The sequence below is a fragment of the Geotrypetes seraphini genome, chromosome 2, assembly GCF_902459505.1.
Source record: "Geotrypetes seraphini chromosome 2, aGeoSer1.1, whole genome shotgun sequence".
Taxonomy (NCBI): domain Eukaryota; kingdom Metazoa; phylum Chordata; class Amphibia; order Gymnophiona; family Dermophiidae; genus Geotrypetes; species Geotrypetes seraphini.
Genome location: NC_047085.1, coordinates 75,600,052 through 75,617,642, shown reverse-complemented (window position 1 = coordinate 75,617,642; position 17,591 = coordinate 75,600,052). Strand labels below are relative to the sequence as shown.

General features: G+C 47.3%; 1 protein-coding gene across 1 annotated transcript in view; it reads left to right on the top strand.

The window, feature by feature from the left end:
• TMEM67 (transmembrane protein 67) overlaps positions 1-17,591 on the top strand; it is a 959,807-nt gene that overhangs the window by 761,257 nt on the left and 180,959 nt on the right. The window contains exons 24-25 of the mRNA XM_033932787.1: positions 6,406-6,505; positions 6,595-6,734. Coding sequence (XP_033788678.1) covers positions 6,406-6,505; positions 6,595-6,734 — 240 coding nt within the window. The remainder of the gene's footprint in view (positions 1-6,405; positions 6,506-6,594; positions 6,735-17,591) is intronic.

Genomic DNA, 17,591 nt, shown 5'->3' with positions numbered 1-17,591 from the left:
ACCACTTAGACCAACAGGTTCAACGGTTACAAACATCTCAAACTGCTTTATTATAAGCCAGATTATTGCTAGTAAGGAAAATAGAAAATTTTGAGAATTATACAAAGATGTTAAACTTGAGAATTCTTAATTTTCCAAAAACACTGGCAATGTCTCCCTGAGACTTAGGGCCTGTTTTACAAAGCTGCACTAGCAGCTGCCGTGCTGCAACAGCCCCAAAGCCCTTTAAATCTCTATGGGCTTCGGGGCCGTTACCGCGCTGCAGTCGCTAGCCCTTATTTTATAAATTTTTGAAGGATTCATTTAAAATACCCAGAGCCTGGACTTCCTCCTTTACATAAGATATATTTCCTGCCAATATCTAAGAAGGCTTTTCATCCAGCGGTTTCACCTGATCAATCAAGCCCTTTGGACATAACAAAAATACTGGAAACCTCAGATGATGAAGTAATTTCACGTTCTACACTTCTGGTAACATTTGTCTTCCAGCAAGACAAAGAGGCACATAGGCTCTTTTTCAGGCTTAAAGAAGTGACATTTATGGATTGTAAGATTTCTATGTTTCCAGGTTTGTCCCAAGGAAAGACAGGGTTTTGCCTAAGCCCCATTGTAAGAGGGCAGACCAAGTGAGTGCTGGGTCTCCAGGTAACACTGACTAGAACTGGGATAGCATGGACCTGGCTGAGATGAGCCAGAGTCTGCCGGTACAGTTAGTACCTGGTAGAAGTCCTGTCCCTTTAAGGCAGAGTGCTGTTAGAAGCAATAGAAGGAAACTTGCCAGAGAAATGCTTGAGTCTGCTTTCCAGCCCTGGCTCAGGGAGCATAGCTTTTAGCTCCTGAAAAGCCAGGTCAGATTACAGACAAGGGGAGAGAGGCAGGAACACGAAAGGCAGAGTTACGAGAGTCTCGGAGACCAGGAAGGAAGCTGGGGGCAGGGCAAGGAGAGCTGGTCTACTCTGAGCACAAACAGACCAGAAGCCCAACTGAAGCCCAGTGTGGGTCTCCTTCCAAAGATTACCCTTCTGACTGGGTTATGCATAACGTGACCATTTATTTTTTTCATTAAAAGGGGACATCTATTAATTGTCAGTCCTGCCCCCAATCCCACCCTAGCCCCGCCCCAATTAAAAATAAAATCATTTTTCCTACCTTTATTGTCTTGTGATTTCATGAGTCTCTAGTTGCGTTTCCTTCTGTCTGTGTATCCTTTCTTTTGTTTCTTTCTTTCTGTACTCAGGCCCAACAATTGTCCCTTTCTATTCCTCCCTCCTTCCTTCCCATGTCCTTAGTGCCCCCAGAGCCTCCTTCCCATGTCCTTAGTGCCCCCGGTGCCTCCATCCTGTGTCCTTAGTGCCCCTTCCTATGTCTTTAGTGCCCCCAGTGCCTCCTTCCCATGTCTTTAGTGCCCCCAGTGCCTCCTTCCCATGTCCTTAGTGCCCCTTCCTGTCGTTAGTGCCCCCAGTACTTCCTTCCCATGTCTTTAGTGCCCCCACTGCCTCCTTCCCAAGTCCTTAGTGCCCCTTCCCATGTCTTTAGTGCCCCCAGTGCCTCCTTCCCATGTCTTTAGTGCCCCTACTGCCTCCTTCCTATGTCCCTCTCACTGCCTTCCACACTTTGTCCCACCCCCACCCCCCAAGCCAGCCTGCCTGCCTGTCTACCTCTCTCCCTCCCTCCCTGGCCAAAGCCAGGCTGCCTGCCTGTCTACCTCTCTCTCTCTCTCTCTCCCTGGCCAAAGCCAGCCTGCTTGCCTACCTATCTCCTTCCCTCCCTACCGCAAAAAAAAAAAAAGCCTCCCCATCTTTCCCCCTGGCTGCTGCTCTTACTGCCCTGCCGCTACAGCTGCTAAACCCGACAGGAAGTCTTCTTTCCGACGTTAATTCTGACGTCGGAGAGGACGTTCTGGGCCAGCCAGGCAGCGATTGGCTGGCCCAGAACGTCCTCTCCGACGTCAGAATTGACGTCGGAAAGAAGACTTCCTGTCGGGTTTAGCAGCTGTAGCGGCAGGGCAATAAGAGCAGCAGACAGGGGGAAAGATGGGGAGGCTTTTTTTTTGTGGCAGGGAGGGACAGGAAGTGATCGCCTGTCTCGTTGTCCCCAAGAACAGCTTCGGGACGCTGTCCCTGAAAACGGGACATTTCGGCGTCCCGAAGCTGTCTGTGGGGACAACGGGACAGGAGGTCTGAAAACGGGACCGTCCCGTTCAAAACGGGACGTATGGTCACCTTAGTTATGCACAAAGAGAAGAAGAATTTCCTCTCTGTCCAGGTACAGAGTTTCTCTCACAGCCTGAAGCTATAGAGATTGGTACAGGCTTACCAGTATTTCAGGAACCAGCTGAAGCCATGCAGATCAGCTAAATCTGTAAGTTTGGAGTTGCATTTAACTTTCCTGTTTGCTGATATTTGGTTCTTATTACCTGTGTGTGAAAGCACCATACTTCTGAAGAGTGTTATTCAGAAGAGAAAGGGTTTAAAATTTTGCTTTACACTGAAGTCAGTTTCTCTTTCCCATGTTGGTGCTGATTAGTATGCTACGTGCAGCTAGGTGAACTCAGTGAGGTATCCATGGCTACTACAAGCAGAGCTGGAGCTGCAAACTGTATATCTCATGCTGAGTTACATGCTGTTAAACTTACCTGTTACTCTACAATAAGATATTCTCTGTCTCCTAAAGAATTGCCTAAAACTGTATTTCTCCAACATAAGTTTACTAAAAGATTTTATGAGCAAAGTTGATAGAAACTGCCTTATCAAACCCAGCTTATCAGCAGGGCAGGATTAATTCATCGAGGGCCCCTAGGCAAACAAGTACACTGGGCCCCTGCCCCGTCCCACCCTACCATGCGCCCAGGCGGAAACAGGAAACTGCATCAGAGGGAAGCTTTGGGCAAGCAGCACCGCTTGCAAAATTACAGTTCCCGTTGCCTTTCTTACCCGTGTTGCTTGCTTGTCTTACTTTCTGTCGATGGGGGGGGGGGGGGGGGCGTTGCTGATCGGGGTGGGGGGCCCGCATTGCCGATCGATGCTGGAGGGGCCCATCGCCTATGGAAAAAACAATGTTGATGCCCTCCTTCATTGGGCCCCCCTGACCATTTCGGGCCCTAGGCACGTGCCTACTGGGCCTATTGGTTAATCCTGCCCTGCTTATCAACACAGCAATTAAAATCCGCTAGAAAGCATAGCCAAGGATTCATTGGTTATTGTGAAATCTTTATTTTGGGTTTTTACTTATCATTTTGAACCCTGCCAGTGCAGTAAACTGGAGGTTGAGAATTATAAAAATGTTTTCTTATGCAAAGACTATTTCCAGTGCATAAACCCTGGACTATTTGTTGAATGCATTTCATGAACCTTGCTTGTGGTGTATGCAAGAAACATAACCCAAGAGATGAAGCTTATCTGGCCGGTCACCTGAATAAATCTTTATTTTGTTTTGAAGCCATTCTGACTGGGTGCCTGTTTTTGAGAAAGACTGCCTCACCTACTTGTACCTGCACTGTTAGGCAGTTGCCTAGTTTGGATAAAAGTCCTGAGGGGGATCCTCAAACTATAAAGGGCATGCTGGGAAGAATATTGTCACAGCTCAAACGCCCTATCCAAGCCGGTTAGGTGCCTAGGGGTGACGCAGTGTTCCCTCTAAGCGGGCAGGTGTTGTGAGCAAACTTTTTTCACTGTGAGCTAAAAATATCGGGCGCCAGCAAGTTATGAGCCAAATAAATATGTTGCTTTCTACCACAGAACTTCCTTACGTTTGTATGGAATCTATCCCCTTTCAACTTTAGAGAGTGCCCTCTCGTTCTCCCTGCCTTAGCTACTAAGTCTATTCCCTTCAGTACCTTGAATGTTTCTATCATGTCCCCTCTCAATCTCCTCTGCTCAAGGGAGAAGAGGCCCAGTTTCTCTAATCTTTCGCTGTACGGCAACTCCTCCAGCCCCTTAACCATTTTAGTTGCTCTTCTCTGGATCCTTTCGAGTAGTACCGTGTCCTTCTTAAAGTACCAGTGCTGGACGCAGTACTCCAGGTGAGGGCGTACCATGGCCCGGTACAGCAGCATGATAACCTTCTCTGTCTCTTCAGTCCAGCATCTGCCCCTTCCATTCACTGTCTGTCTTTCCCTGCCATCTCTCCTCCTGCCCCCCCCCCCCCCCCACCCCCCAATTTGGTCTAGCATCCATCATCTTCCTTCTGTTCCCCTCATGGTCTGGCATCTCTATCCTTCCCCCCCCCCCTGTGGTTTTTAGCATATCTCTCTTCTCATTTCCTCCACTCAGATCTGATCATTCTCTGCTCTCTCTTCCCTTTTCTTCTCTGGTCTTCCTTCTCTATTTTCTGCCTCCATCTAAATTAAATTCTTTCTTACTATTTAGTCCCGTTTCCCTCTTTTCACTGTGTCTACACACAGCTTGTCACCCCTTTCCCTCACCCCTCCATTATCTTACTATTTTCTTCCCCCTTTATTTATCTCCTCCTTCCATCCAGTATGTGTTCTTTCCCCACTTCCATTCAGCATCTGCTCTCCCTTCTCAACTGACATCCATCTGCCTTCTGCTCTCTCTCCCTTCTTCTCACTTCCATCATCTGTCCCCTTCTCTCTCTCTCTCATCTCCTCCATTCCATCATCTGCCCCTTCTCTCTCTCTCTCCCCCCCCCCCAACTTCCATCATCTGCCCCCCTTCCCCTCACCTTTGTGGGTCACTTTCTTTCCCCTGAGGGTGGCTCATGTCACAGGGGAAGCTTTGGCCGAGCAGAACCGCTTGATTGACAGTGGAACTTACTTGATTGATGTCGATGCTGGGGCCCGTTGCCGTTTGAAGGAAAAAAAAAAAGGTGGAAAAAAGGAACCTGTAAAGGCGAGAGGAAGGGAAACCTCCAGGACAGCTGCTTTTTGCCCTCCTTCAGCGGCCCAAGAGTTCAGACCAGCAGCGGCAGCTCTGTATGCTTTTAACTTCGGCACAGAGCTGCCCCTAATCAATAGTTTAGCGCGGTTTCATGAGGCAGCCTCGGGGCCTTTGATAGCCGGCCCGCTTCGATGATGCGATGTGGGCCGGCCTAGCAAAGGCCCCGAGGCTGCCTTATGAAACCGCGCTAAACTATTGATTAGGGGCAGCTCTGTGCCGAAGTTAAAAGCATACACAGCTGCCGCTGCTAGTCTGGAGGTGCGGAGACAAGGCAGGAGGCAAACGCGGTGGAAGGCAGGAGTCCCGGCGAAGGCAGGAGTCCCGGCACAGCGACTGCAACAGGAAGTTGCAAGTCAGCTGACGCCGGCCTTTCGTTGCGGCGGGGACCGAATCCTTCGCGGACCGGCAAGATTTTGTTTGCGGACCGGCGGTTGAAGAACTGTGCTCTACACTGTGTGCGCTGTGACGAGAAACTTGTGCGCTGCGAGGTAATATTTTGTGCGCCAGCGCACCCCAGCGCAGCTTAGCGGGAACACTCATGACTTTTTGTCTTCCTTTTAAAGTCTTCTTGCAGCTCTCTACTTCTCCCCTAATTTCTCTTTAATGTACCTCCAACAGACCTACTGTACAATACCTCCTTCTCCTCTCGGATTAGAACTCTTTGATTTAAGTAATCCCAAGGTCTTAATTGACTTTTGCACATCCCTGTATATTGTATTGTCTCCTTAGATTTCAGTAATGTTTAAAATGTATTGTCTAACGTAATGTCTTAAATGTAATGCCCTGCATAGTTTTATAGCAATGCCCTTCTTAGGCATAGCGTGACGCACAAATAACAGATTAGATTATATACAATTCCTATACGCACAATGTTCAAAAAGCACATTTTTAACTAATATAAATGCCTGGTCTATGTTTCAGTGTGTTATTATATTCTCTGACAAGATGGAATTAGTTAAATCATGTTGAAATAAAATGAAAATATATTTAATATACTGTATAGTAAAGCACGGATTCTATAAGCAATGCTGCTATTGGCAGCCACCCACAAAAGCGGTGCCAATCGCATGTCAATCACACGACAGTGCTGTGTATAGAATCGAGGCTACATCACAGATAGGCACTGGAGATGTAGTCCAGGGTTTTCAAGGCCTACATTTCCAATGCCTATCTGTGGCAAGATGACTATGGAGGTGCTTACCGAAGCATAAGAGTACTTCTGGCATTAACCACACCTGTTTTACTCTTAGGTGCTAATAGGCGCCTTCATTGTCGTGGTTCCAGCGCCATTTATGGATGCAAAATCTTTTTTTTTCTAATGAGATTTCAATTGCTTTTAAACAACGTGATCAATTATTGCAGTGATTAAAGGCACTTAAACCAAATAACAATGGCGCTGTTAGGGCGCCTAACGATGCTTAACTAGTGGCACTGTTTATAGAATTTTGGCCTAAATGTTTTCTATTCCTGTTTCAATTCCTTGATTAATTTTAGATGCTCTCTTTAGGCTTTGCAGTTTTTGCACCAGCTCACATCACAACTGTCTATAGATATATTTTTTATTGACTGGGAGAGACCCAAAGGAAAAGTTTTTAAATCAGTTGAAGGTAACAAAGGATTCTTAAAACAATCATCTTATATTGTTTGGTAACCATCACAAAATAGTTTTATTTACTGGTTGACTCTATTTGTCTAGGAGAAGGTGGTATTAAAAGTTCTGCTACACCTGTGAGCATATGGAGGACATATTTTATAGCAAATGAATGGAATGATATACAAACTGTGAGGAAAATAAATCCTCTCTTCCAAGTGCTTTCTGTTCTGTTCTTTTTGGAGGTATGTAATTATATTTTTGAGCTTTTCATTTTCTGTCTCTTCTATTATCTTAGAGCTTATGAGACTCGTAATCGAAAAGAAAATAGTCTAAAAATCTGCCTAAATTGGCACTTGGACGATCAAAAAGACAGGTCGTCCAAGTACCGATAATCAAACCGGGTTTTAGACGTATCTAGAGGCAGCTTAGGTCTTTTGACTGCCTCTATGCACCCAGAGCATAAAGGGGCATTTTTGGAGGAGTGGGTAGGGCGGGAGGTGGGCCGACCAAACTTAGTTGTCCAGCAGCAATAATCGAAAGTTTGACAAGGTTGCCTGAATGGAACTTACACGTTTTGACTTAGACCAAGTCAAAACAGGTATAAGTTCCGGATTGGGCTTCTGAGTTGATCGCGGCTGCCGCAATCAGTTCAGCAGCCCAGGCAAACCATTTCCCCCCCCCTCACAATGATCGCCGGCAGGAGGGATGCCTAGTCCCTACAGCTAGACACCCCCGAACCCCCGCCCCATAACCTTCGCCGACAGGAGGGATGCCCAATCCTTCCTGCCCAAACTGCCGCAAATCCCCCACAACCTTTGCCGGCAGGAGGGATGCCTAGTCCATCCTGCTGGACACCCCCTGCCAAGGTAGCCCACTGGACCTTCCACCCCAGCTGGAAACCCCTACGGCTGGCCGCCCTCTGGCCGGCCAACTACAAAAGATAGGTGGGGTTTGGGTTTGCTAGGGGGAAGTCTTGCTGGGCTGGGGGTTGTCACCAGGCCGGGCCACACACAAAGTGGAGGTAGCTAAAAGAGCCCAGAGGACACGGTGCTGACCGAGCGGTTAATCAGTTTCCTCTGGAGTGGTGGATCAAATGATGAAAACACCTGAATAGTTCAAAAACCTAAACAACTTAATTTTTCTAGGGACTCAATATTTCAACAGTTCAAAATGAGTATTGCTGGAATTTTTCTTTTCAGACATCAAACAAAAATACAGTACTTTTCCCAAAAGTTTAAGTTTCAAGTTTATTTAAAATTTGATAAATCACTTAATTGTAATACAAAGCAATGAACAAGTCTAAAAATAATACATCAATAAATACAAAAACACAACTTCAATACAAATAACACAGACACAACACTTAACGAAAACAGGACCAAAAGGAAAGAGGGGAAAGAAATACAATGTATGATAGTAAATGAAACAGACTTTTATAGCTTCTCAGTGTTCAATTCACACTTCACAAGTTTCATAAGAAAACACAGTTTAAAAAATACTTTCCAAAATGGCCTCCCTTAGGCCTGTGCCTACCCGGAGGCAGGTTTTCTTTGTAGTTCTGGACAACAATAAATGCTTCTTACACCAGGATACTCTTGCAGCTTAGAACTACCATTTTCTGGTTCAAAATATTTCAAATATTTTCAAAATCAAAAATTCTCACTGGCAGTGACAGGCTGCATTCACCTCTGAGCTCTACTGACAGCGGAGCTCAGGGCAGAAAGGGACCTCCTCCCACAGCGACCATTGGTTGTGGTTCCTCCCAAATAGGGCTCACAATCCAGCAAAAGAAAAAGGCAAATATTCAAAAACTCATTGCCAGGGCAGTGCAGCACTCCTACCACAGCCCTGTAAAAACACAGTCTTAAAGTGATGCAAATACTTTACATTAAAGCCTTCAAATTTTTCAGTAAACTTTCCATTCAGAGTTTACTGGGACAGCCAGTCCCCTTTCTCAGCAAACCCTAGCAAACAATTCCAGTCTTTAGGCTTGCTTAATTGGACACAAAAGTAAACCCTCCAGTTTAAACCATTTCAGTATCCATGGCATATACAGTATGTAACATGACCATTTATTTTCTTCCTCAAAACGGGACATCTACTAATTTTCAATCCCGCCCCTGCCCCAATTTCTTCCATTCATTTTTCATGTACACACAATATCTTATTAATTTTTTTAAAACACTAAGCACACTGTATGCAGAGAAAATGTTAATTATAATTTATATTTGGGGGGGTTTCAAAGAGGTCAAGACAGATGACTTTAAAATATGCAATGTTACCTCAGTAACAACTATAGAAAAATAGACAAATATAGTGCAAAATATAGACAGCAGATATAAATTCTCAAAACTGACACATTTTGATTTCTAAATTGAAAATAAAATTATTTTTCCTATATTTTTGTTGTCTGGTGAATCTCTGGTTGCCCTTCCTTCTGACTGTGGATCCATTCTTTCTGTCTTTCTTCCTCACTCCTTTCCCCCCTTTCTTTCTGTCTTTCTCTCTCCCTGCCCCCTTTCTTTCTGTCTTTGTTTCTCACTCGCTGCTCCCTTTCTTTCTTTCTCTCTCCCTGTCCCCCTCCTTCTTTCTATGTCTTTCTTTCTCTATCCCTGTCCCCCACTTTCTTTACGTCTTTCTTGCTCCCTACCACCCTTTCTTTCTGTCTTTCTTGCTCTCTGCCCCCTTTCTTTGTCTTTCTTTTTGTCTGTCCCCCTTTCTTTCTTTGTCTTTCTTTCTTGCTCCCTGTCCCCCACTTTCTGTTTTTCTTTCTCTTCCCCTGTCCCCCTCTTTCTTTCTTTCTTCCTGCTTCCCCCTTTCTTTCTCTCTCCCTGTCCCCATCTTTCTTTCTCTCTCCCTGTTCCTCTTTCTGTCTTTCTTTCTTTCTTTCTCCCTCCATGTCCCCCCTCTTTTTTTCTCTCTCCATGTCCCCCCTCTTTCTTTCTCTCTCCATCCCCCTCTATCTTTCTCTCCCTATCTCCCCTTTCTTTCTTTCTCCCTGCCTCCCCTTTCTTTCTCTCCCTGACCCCCTTTCTTTCTCCCTGACTCCTCCTTTCTTTCTTTCCTTCTGTCTTTCTTTCTCTCTCCCTGACCCCCCTTTCTTTCTGTCTTTCTTTCTCTCTCCATGATCCCCCTTTCTTTCTGTCTTTCTTTCTCTCTCCCTGTCCCCCCTTTCTTTCTATCTCTCTGACCCCCCTTTCTTTCTCTCTCCCTGACCCCCTCCTTTCTTTCTTTCAAACCATAAAACTCTCCCCTGTTGCATCTTTGAAGAACATTAAGCCCAGAGCAGGGCTGCCGCTGGCATTCAGGACCATCTTTTCTATCTGTGGCAGACTTGGGCACCTCCCACAGCTGGTTGGCATCGAGCAGCAAGTCCTCCAGGCTGCGGCTGTAGCGGTAGATCTTGTTGAGCACAGCTTCAGGGAGCAGTATCGCTGGTCCACCGACTCCACCGGTTGCAGCGTCAGAGGGGGATGCACTTGAGCATGGTGAGGATCATCGCTGCAGAAGCCCGGGCCGCTCATATCCAACAAGTGGACGGGGGGGGGCACTCACATCCAATGTGCAGACAGGGGGGCCCTCCTCACACTGCAGCCTAAGCCAGTTCCTCCTCACACCGTGGCCTAAGTCCCCAAGATGAACACTAGGCCAGGGCCATAGGGAGGGAAGGAAGGAGGGAGGGGGTGATCCTGTTAGAGGGAGGGACTGAGGCGAGCGCGCGAGCTAAGGTCCCCCGGGGCGCTCAGTGCTCTCAATGCATTCTCTCTCGGCCCTCAAGGCCAAACACTCGCGCCAGCAGGGAGAAATCCGAGGCTCCTTTTGGACACCCCTGCATGTTGTCCCCAAGCACAGCTTTGGGATGCTGAAATTTCCCGTTTTCAGAAAGAGAGCAACTATTCTGGTCCTGGTCAAAATGGGATTTATGGTCACATTACATACAAAATCTTCCTCATAACAGTCCATGGCTTCTTCCGAGTCTAAACTTCCTCTGTTCTCAGAAGGTTCATTAAGCGCATCATTTAACCTTTCAAAGTGATTATGAGTAGATCTGACCTGTACATTTGGCTGAAGTAAGCTGCTTCTGGTCCTAGGAACTGGTCTGGCTTCATCATAGGATTTCCTCTCCAGCTTGGGTTGATTCATTGGCTACCTGCCTTGTGAGCACTGCTGCTGGTCCTTATAAATCTCCTGATAACAGGCTGCAGGTGTGGCTTGTTTCTGGCTGAACTGGTGCCTAGAATGTTCCTGGTGTTGCTCTATATTGGGTCCCCCATGAATGTTGTGAGTTATCCCATAAACATTCCCCCTAGGAACAATATTCCCAGCACTATTTGTTCTACCTGCATGTTGTTCCCCATTCCATAACCTAGATGAAAACAAATGGGTATTCTACTGCTCCTTACTGGATTCTGGTTCTGGGCTGAGGTGTCAGTAGTGTATTTTCATTTTGGGTTTGCATTTTCCGTTCCTTAGCACAGGCATTTTCTTACTACCCTTCTCAGTAATAAGGTCCACCCTGTGACAGGGTCTACCTTGGCAGGGGGTGGGGTTGTCCGGCAGAAGGGGTTGGGCATCCCTCCTGCCAGCGAAGGTTGCGGGGGATTTGTGGTGGTTCAGGCAGAGCAGATTGGGCATTCCTCCTACCGGCGAAGTTTCAAGTTTTCTTTATTTTTTATATCCCGTTTATCAGGCGGGTATCTAAATGATTTACAATAAAATGAGAATTTAAAAATAAAATGTCAAAATAAAAAGAAATATTATATCCTAAGTTAAAAAGTACGGGACATAATTACACTGACGTACATTAGACGAGGGTGAAATAGGGGAAGGCAAGACTGTAAATACATTAAGATCAAAATAAAAATAAAGGGAGGTTGCGGGGGTTTCTGGTTGTTCGGGCCAAAGGGATTGGGCATCCTTCCTGCCGACAAAGGCTGTAGGGGGGGGGGTCGCTTCAGGTTCAGGCAGGAAGGACTGGGCATCCATCCTGCCACGATCATTGTTGGGGGGAGAACAGTTCCACGATTCTCTAACCGGCGCTTATGACAGACGAATCGTGATTTTAGGCAAAGGACTGGTCCCTCCCACACCTAAAAGATCTTGTTTTGAGCGTTTGAAACTTGGGTGAATTTTTGGTCAGGAATAGGGCTTAAAGATAGACGTAGTGGCGGTCTGGGTGATTAAACGCCTGAACATATAGGTAGACCATTCTCCTTTCTGGTATCTAATTAAAAATATTTTCTTCAAAACCATATGTGCCATGCAGGGAACCTCTCTCTTTTTTCCCCATGTAGTGTCCCTAGTCAGGGTTTTCATCCATTTTTCATGTTCTCTTGCTTTTTCACAATTGCCTCCTGTCACTCCTTTTCAAGTGTTTGGCATCTAGATGTGCCTTATTTTTCAAAATCAAGTTGTTATTTTTGAGTACTTGTCCCAGGAAAAGTTCCCCATGGCTTTGAATAGGATGGGAAGACCATATTCAAGTGATGACACAACTAGTGCTTGCAGTGTCTTGGGTCCATTTACAAACCCTCTCAGTGCCATTAGAATTCTCAGGTGACTAAGAGAGGGATTCACTGTCAGCTGCGGAAACCTAAGAGAACAAATTGAGTCTTCACTCTTTCATAAAGCCTTTAAGTATGTGGATCAGGAGATTGTATTAACATAAGAAAACCGCTGCTGGGTCAGACCAGTGGTCCATCGTGCCCAGCAGTCCACTCACGCGGTGGCCCTCTGGTTAAAGATCAGTGCCCTGACTGAAACTAGCCCTACCCGAGCACGTTTCGGTTCAGCAGGAACTTGTCTAACTTTGTCTTGAATCCTTGAAGGTGTTTTCCCCTATGACAGACTCCGGAAGAGCATTCCAGTTTTCTACCACTCTCTGGGTGAAGAATAACTTCCTTACATTTGTATGGAATCTATCTCCTTTCAATTTTAGAGAGTGCCCTCTCGTTCTCCCTACTTTGGAGAGGGTGAACAACCTGTCCTTATCTACTAAGTCTGTTCCCTTCAGTACCTTGAATGTTTCGAACATGTCCCCTCTCAATCTCCTCTGTTCAAGGGAGAAAAGGCCCAGTTTCTCTAATCTTTCATTGTATGGCAACTCCTCCAGCCCCTTAACCATCTTAGTCGCTCTTCTCTGGATCCTTTCGGATAGTACCATGTCCTTCTTCATGTATGGCAACCAGTGCTGGATGCAGTACTCCATGTAAAGGCGCACCATGGCCCGGTAAAGCGGCATGATAACCTTCTCGATCTGTTCGTGATCTTTATTATTCCTAGCATTCTGTTCGCCTTTTTCGCCGCCGCCGCACATTGCATGGATGGCTTCATCGACTTGTCGATCAGAACTCCCAAGTCTCTTTCCTGGGAGGTCTCTCCAAGTACAGCCCCGGTCATCCTGTATTCATACATGAGATTTTTGTTACCTACATGCATCACTTTACACTTATCCACATTGAACCTCATCTGCCATGTTGATGCCTATTCCTCGAGCCTGATTATGTCACGTTGCAGATCTTCATAATCCCCCTGTGTCTTCACTACTCTGAAAAACTTCGTATCGTCCGCAAATTTAATCACCTCACTCGTCGTACCAATGTCCAGATCGTTTATAAAGATGTTGAAGAGCACGGGTCCAAGCACCGAGTCCTGCGGCACCCCACTGGTGACGCTCTTCCAGTCTGAGTATTGTCCATTTAGCCACACTCTCCGTTTCTTATGCTCCAGCCAGTTTTCAATCCACTTGAGTATTTTATCCTCGATTCCGTAGCTCGCAATTTTCTGAAGTAGTCGTTAATGCAGAACCTTGTCAAACGCCTTCTAAAAATCCAGATATACAATGTCGACTGGGTTGCCCTTGTCTATCTGTCTGTTTACTCCCTCAAAGAGTGCAGCAAGTTCGTCAAGCACGATCGGCCTTTGCTGACTGGTCCTCATCAGCCCGTGTCAATCAAGGTGATCAATGATGTGGGATGATAGCCCAGGAGGGGGCCGGTAGGGCTAGAAAACCCAGAGGAAAAGCGGGGGAGTGGGGTGGCGGAAATGTGGGGAAACCGAAAGCTACGAGGGTAAAGGCTGAGGGCAAAGCAGAAGCACAGGGAACAGGAGAACTGCCCGAAATTCAAGGGGAGGCGGCCCAGGTAAATACGGAGGTGGAGGAAAAACGACGGGACCTGCGGTGCTTATACGCAAATGCAAGAAGCCTCATGGCCAAGATGGGTGAACTAGAGGTCGTAGCCAAGGGGGAGGACCTGGATATAATTGGAATTACAGAAACATGGTGGACAGAGGAGAATCAATGGGATGTGGCGCTGCCGGGGTACAAGCTCTACAGGAGGGACAGGACCCACAAGAAGGGGGGAGGCATAGCACTATATATAAAGGACTCTATCTACTCGGTCGGGATGGATATGGCAAAGAAGGCAGAGGGGCTGGAATCGCTATGGGTCAAATTGCCGGGAAACAAGGGTGCAGGCATAAAACTGGGGCTGTACTATCGCCCACCTGGTACGCCGGAGGAAATCGGACACGACTTGGAAGCTGAACTGAGACAAGAATGCAGGACTGGAAGTGTAACAGTGATGGGGGACTTCAACTACCCGGGGTTTGACTGGAGTACGGGTCACTCCAACTGCACTAGGGAAACAGGATTTGTAGAAGCTGTGAGGGACTGCTTCATGGAGCAACTAGTCAGGGAACCGACGCGAGGGAGTGCTACTCTTGACCTCATCCTAAACGGATTAGGGGGGCCTGCAAGAGGGGTAGAAGTGGGAGGACCACTAGGCAACAGTGACAACAACGCGATCCGATTCACATTAGAAAGGGGGACACCCACAGTAAGGAGGACCGCAACAACTGCGCTCAACTTCAGGAAAGGGAACTATGTTGCTATGAGGGAAATGGTGGGGAGGAAGCTCAAAAACATCCTTAGGATGGAGACTGTAGGAAACGCCTGGACCCTATTCAGGGACACCCTGCAGGAAGCACAAAGAATGTACGTCCCAAGTTTCAGGAAAGGCGGCAAGAACAAGCGGTCAAAGGACCTGGTTTGGATCTCAACAGAAGTAAAGAGGGCAATAAACGACAAGAAAGTGTCCTTCCGGAGATGGAAAAAGGACCCAACGGAGGAAAATCACCAGGCGCAGAGGAAATGCCAAAAGGAATGCCACCGAGAGGTTAGAAAAGCAAAAGGGAAATACGAAGAGGGGCTGGCCAGGGAGGCGAAAAACTTCAAGGTATTCTTCAGTTACGTAAAGGGGAAGGGACCAGCGAGAGAGGAGGTGGGGCCGTTGGACGATGGGGATAGGAAGGGAGGATAAAGAGGTAGCTGAGAGGTTGAACACGTTCTTCTCGTCGGTTTTCACGAGAGAAGACACATCTAATATACCGGACTCAGAGGAGCTCATGAGTGGGGAATAGGCTGAAAAATTAGAACACATAGAGGTAAGTAAGGAGGATGTCCTCAAGCAGATAGACAGGTTAAAATGCGGCAAATCGCCGGGCCCGGACGGGATCCACCCAAGGGTTCTGAAAGAACTAAGACAAGAAATAGCGGGCACAATCCAGCATGTTTGCAACCTATCCTTGAAAACTGGAGAGGTACCAGAGGACTGGAAATTGGCGAATGTCACACCTATCTTCAAGAAGGGATCGAGGGGTGACCCCGGGAACTACAGGCCGGTGAGCCTGACTTCAATTATAGGGAAGATGGTGGAAGCTATGATCAAGGACAGTATTTGCGAGCACATCGAGAGATATGGCCTACTGAGAACAAGCCAGCATGGATTCTGTAAGGGAAGGTCATGCTTAACGAACCTTCTGTACTTCTTTGAGGGAATAAGCAGTCGGGTGGACAATGGGGAACCTATAGACATCATTTACCTTGATTTTCAAAAGGCTTTCGAAAAGGTGCCACATGAAAGGCTGCTTAGGAAGCTGTGGAACCACGGGGTGGGAGGGGATGTGCACAGATGGATCGAGCACTGGTTGTCGGGTAGACTGCAGAGGGTCGGAGTAAAGGGACAATACTCTGACTGGCGGGGAGTCACGAGCGGTGTGCCACAGGGTTCGGTGCTGGGGCCGTTACTCTTCAACATATTTATCAATGACCTGGAAAAGGAGGCAAAGTGCGAGGTTATAAAATTTGCAGACGATACCAAACTGTGCGGCAGAGTTAGGTCCAGGGAGGAGTGTGAGGACCTGCAAAGGGACCTGGACAAGCTGGAAGACTGGGCAAACAAATGGCAAATGCGCTTTAATGTGGAAAAATGCAAGGTCATGCATATAGGGAAAAAGAACCTGTTGTTCAACTACAAATTGGGGGGGGGCATTGTTGGGAGACAGCAGTCTTGAGAGAGACTTGGGTGTGCTGGTGGATGCATCACTGAAGCCATCTGCACAGTGCGCAGCAACCTCGAAAAAAGCCTCTTTATGATGCTGGGCATCATAAAGAGGGGCATAACAACCAGGACGCGGGAAGTCATCATGCCATTGTATCGAGCGATGGTGCGTCCACATCTGGAATACTGCGTTCAATATTGGTCGCCGTACCTCAAGAAGGACATGGCGGAAGGACATGGCGGTACTTGAGAGAGTCCAAAGGAGAGCAACGAAACTGGTAAGAGGGCTGGAACACTGCCCATACGCCGAGAGGTTGGATAGGCTGGGGCTCTTCTCTCTGGAAAAAAGGAGGCTCAGGGGAGATATGATAGAGACCTTCAAGATCATGAGGGGCATAGAGAGGGTGGATAGGGACAGATTCTTCAGGCTGAAGGGGTCAACAGGCACGAGGGGGCATTCGGAGAAACTGAAGGGAGATAGGTTCAGAACAAATGCAAGGAAGTTTTTTTTCACCCAAAGGGTCGTGGACACTTGGAATGCGCTACCGGAGGAAGTGATCAGGCAGAGTACGGTACAAGGATTCAAACAGGGATTGGACGGATTCCTGAGGGATAGGGGGATCGTGGGATACTGAGAGAGGTGCTGGGATGTAACACAGGTATAGAAAGCTAACCAGGTAATAAGTATAGAAATCCAACCAGGTCGTGCATGTACAAGACCGGAGGGTTAGGACTTCGATGGGAAGATAGGACTCAATGGGAAACCAAGGTGGCAAGGGGGCCCCTTCTGGTGACTCAGATAGGCCGTGACCTGTTCGGGCAGCCGCGGGAGCGGACTGCTGGGCGGGATGGACCTATGGTCTGACCCGGCGGAGGCACTGCTTATGTTCTTATGTTCTTTATTAGCGATTCTATCATCTTTCCCGATACCGAAATCAGACTCACCGGTCTGTACATAAGAACATAAGAAGTTGCCTCCACTGGGTCAGGTCCATCGCGCCCAGCGATCCGCTCCCGCGGCGGCCCATCAGGCCCATGACCTGTGAAGTGGTCCCTGACTAATTCCTATAACCTCAATCCCCTTATCCTTTAGGAACCTATCTAAACCTTCCTTGAAGCCCTGTAGTGTGCTCTGGCCTATCACAACCTTCGGAAGCGAGTTCCACGTGTCCACCACCCTCTGGGTAAAAAATAACTTCCTAGCGTTTGTTCTAAACCTGTCCCCTTTCAATTTCTACGAGTGCCCCCTTGTACTTGTGGTTCCCCACAGTCTGAAGAATCTGTCCCTGTCAACCTTCTCTATGCCCTTCAGGATTTTGAAGGTTTCTATAATGTCTCCTCTAAGTCTCCGCTTTTCCAGGGAGAATAGCCCCAGCATTTCCAACCTGTCAGCGTATGAAAGGTTTTCCATACCTTTTATCAGTTTAGTCGCTCTTCTCTGGACTTCCTCAAGTACTGCCATGTCCTTCTTGAGGTACGGCGACCAGTACTGGACACAGTACTCCAGAGTTTCCTGGATCTCCCCTCGAACCTTTTTTGAAGATCGGAGTAACAGTCGCCACCTTCCAGTCTTCCGAAATCTTTCCCAATTTGATCGACAGATTGGCTATCAGTTGAAGCAGTTCAGCTATGGTCCCTTTCAGTTCCTTGATAACCCTCGGATGGATGATATCTGGTCCCGGGGATTTATCGCTCTTAAGCCTATCAGTCTCCATACACAACTCCTCTAGACCAGTGGTCTCAAACTCAAATTCCTTT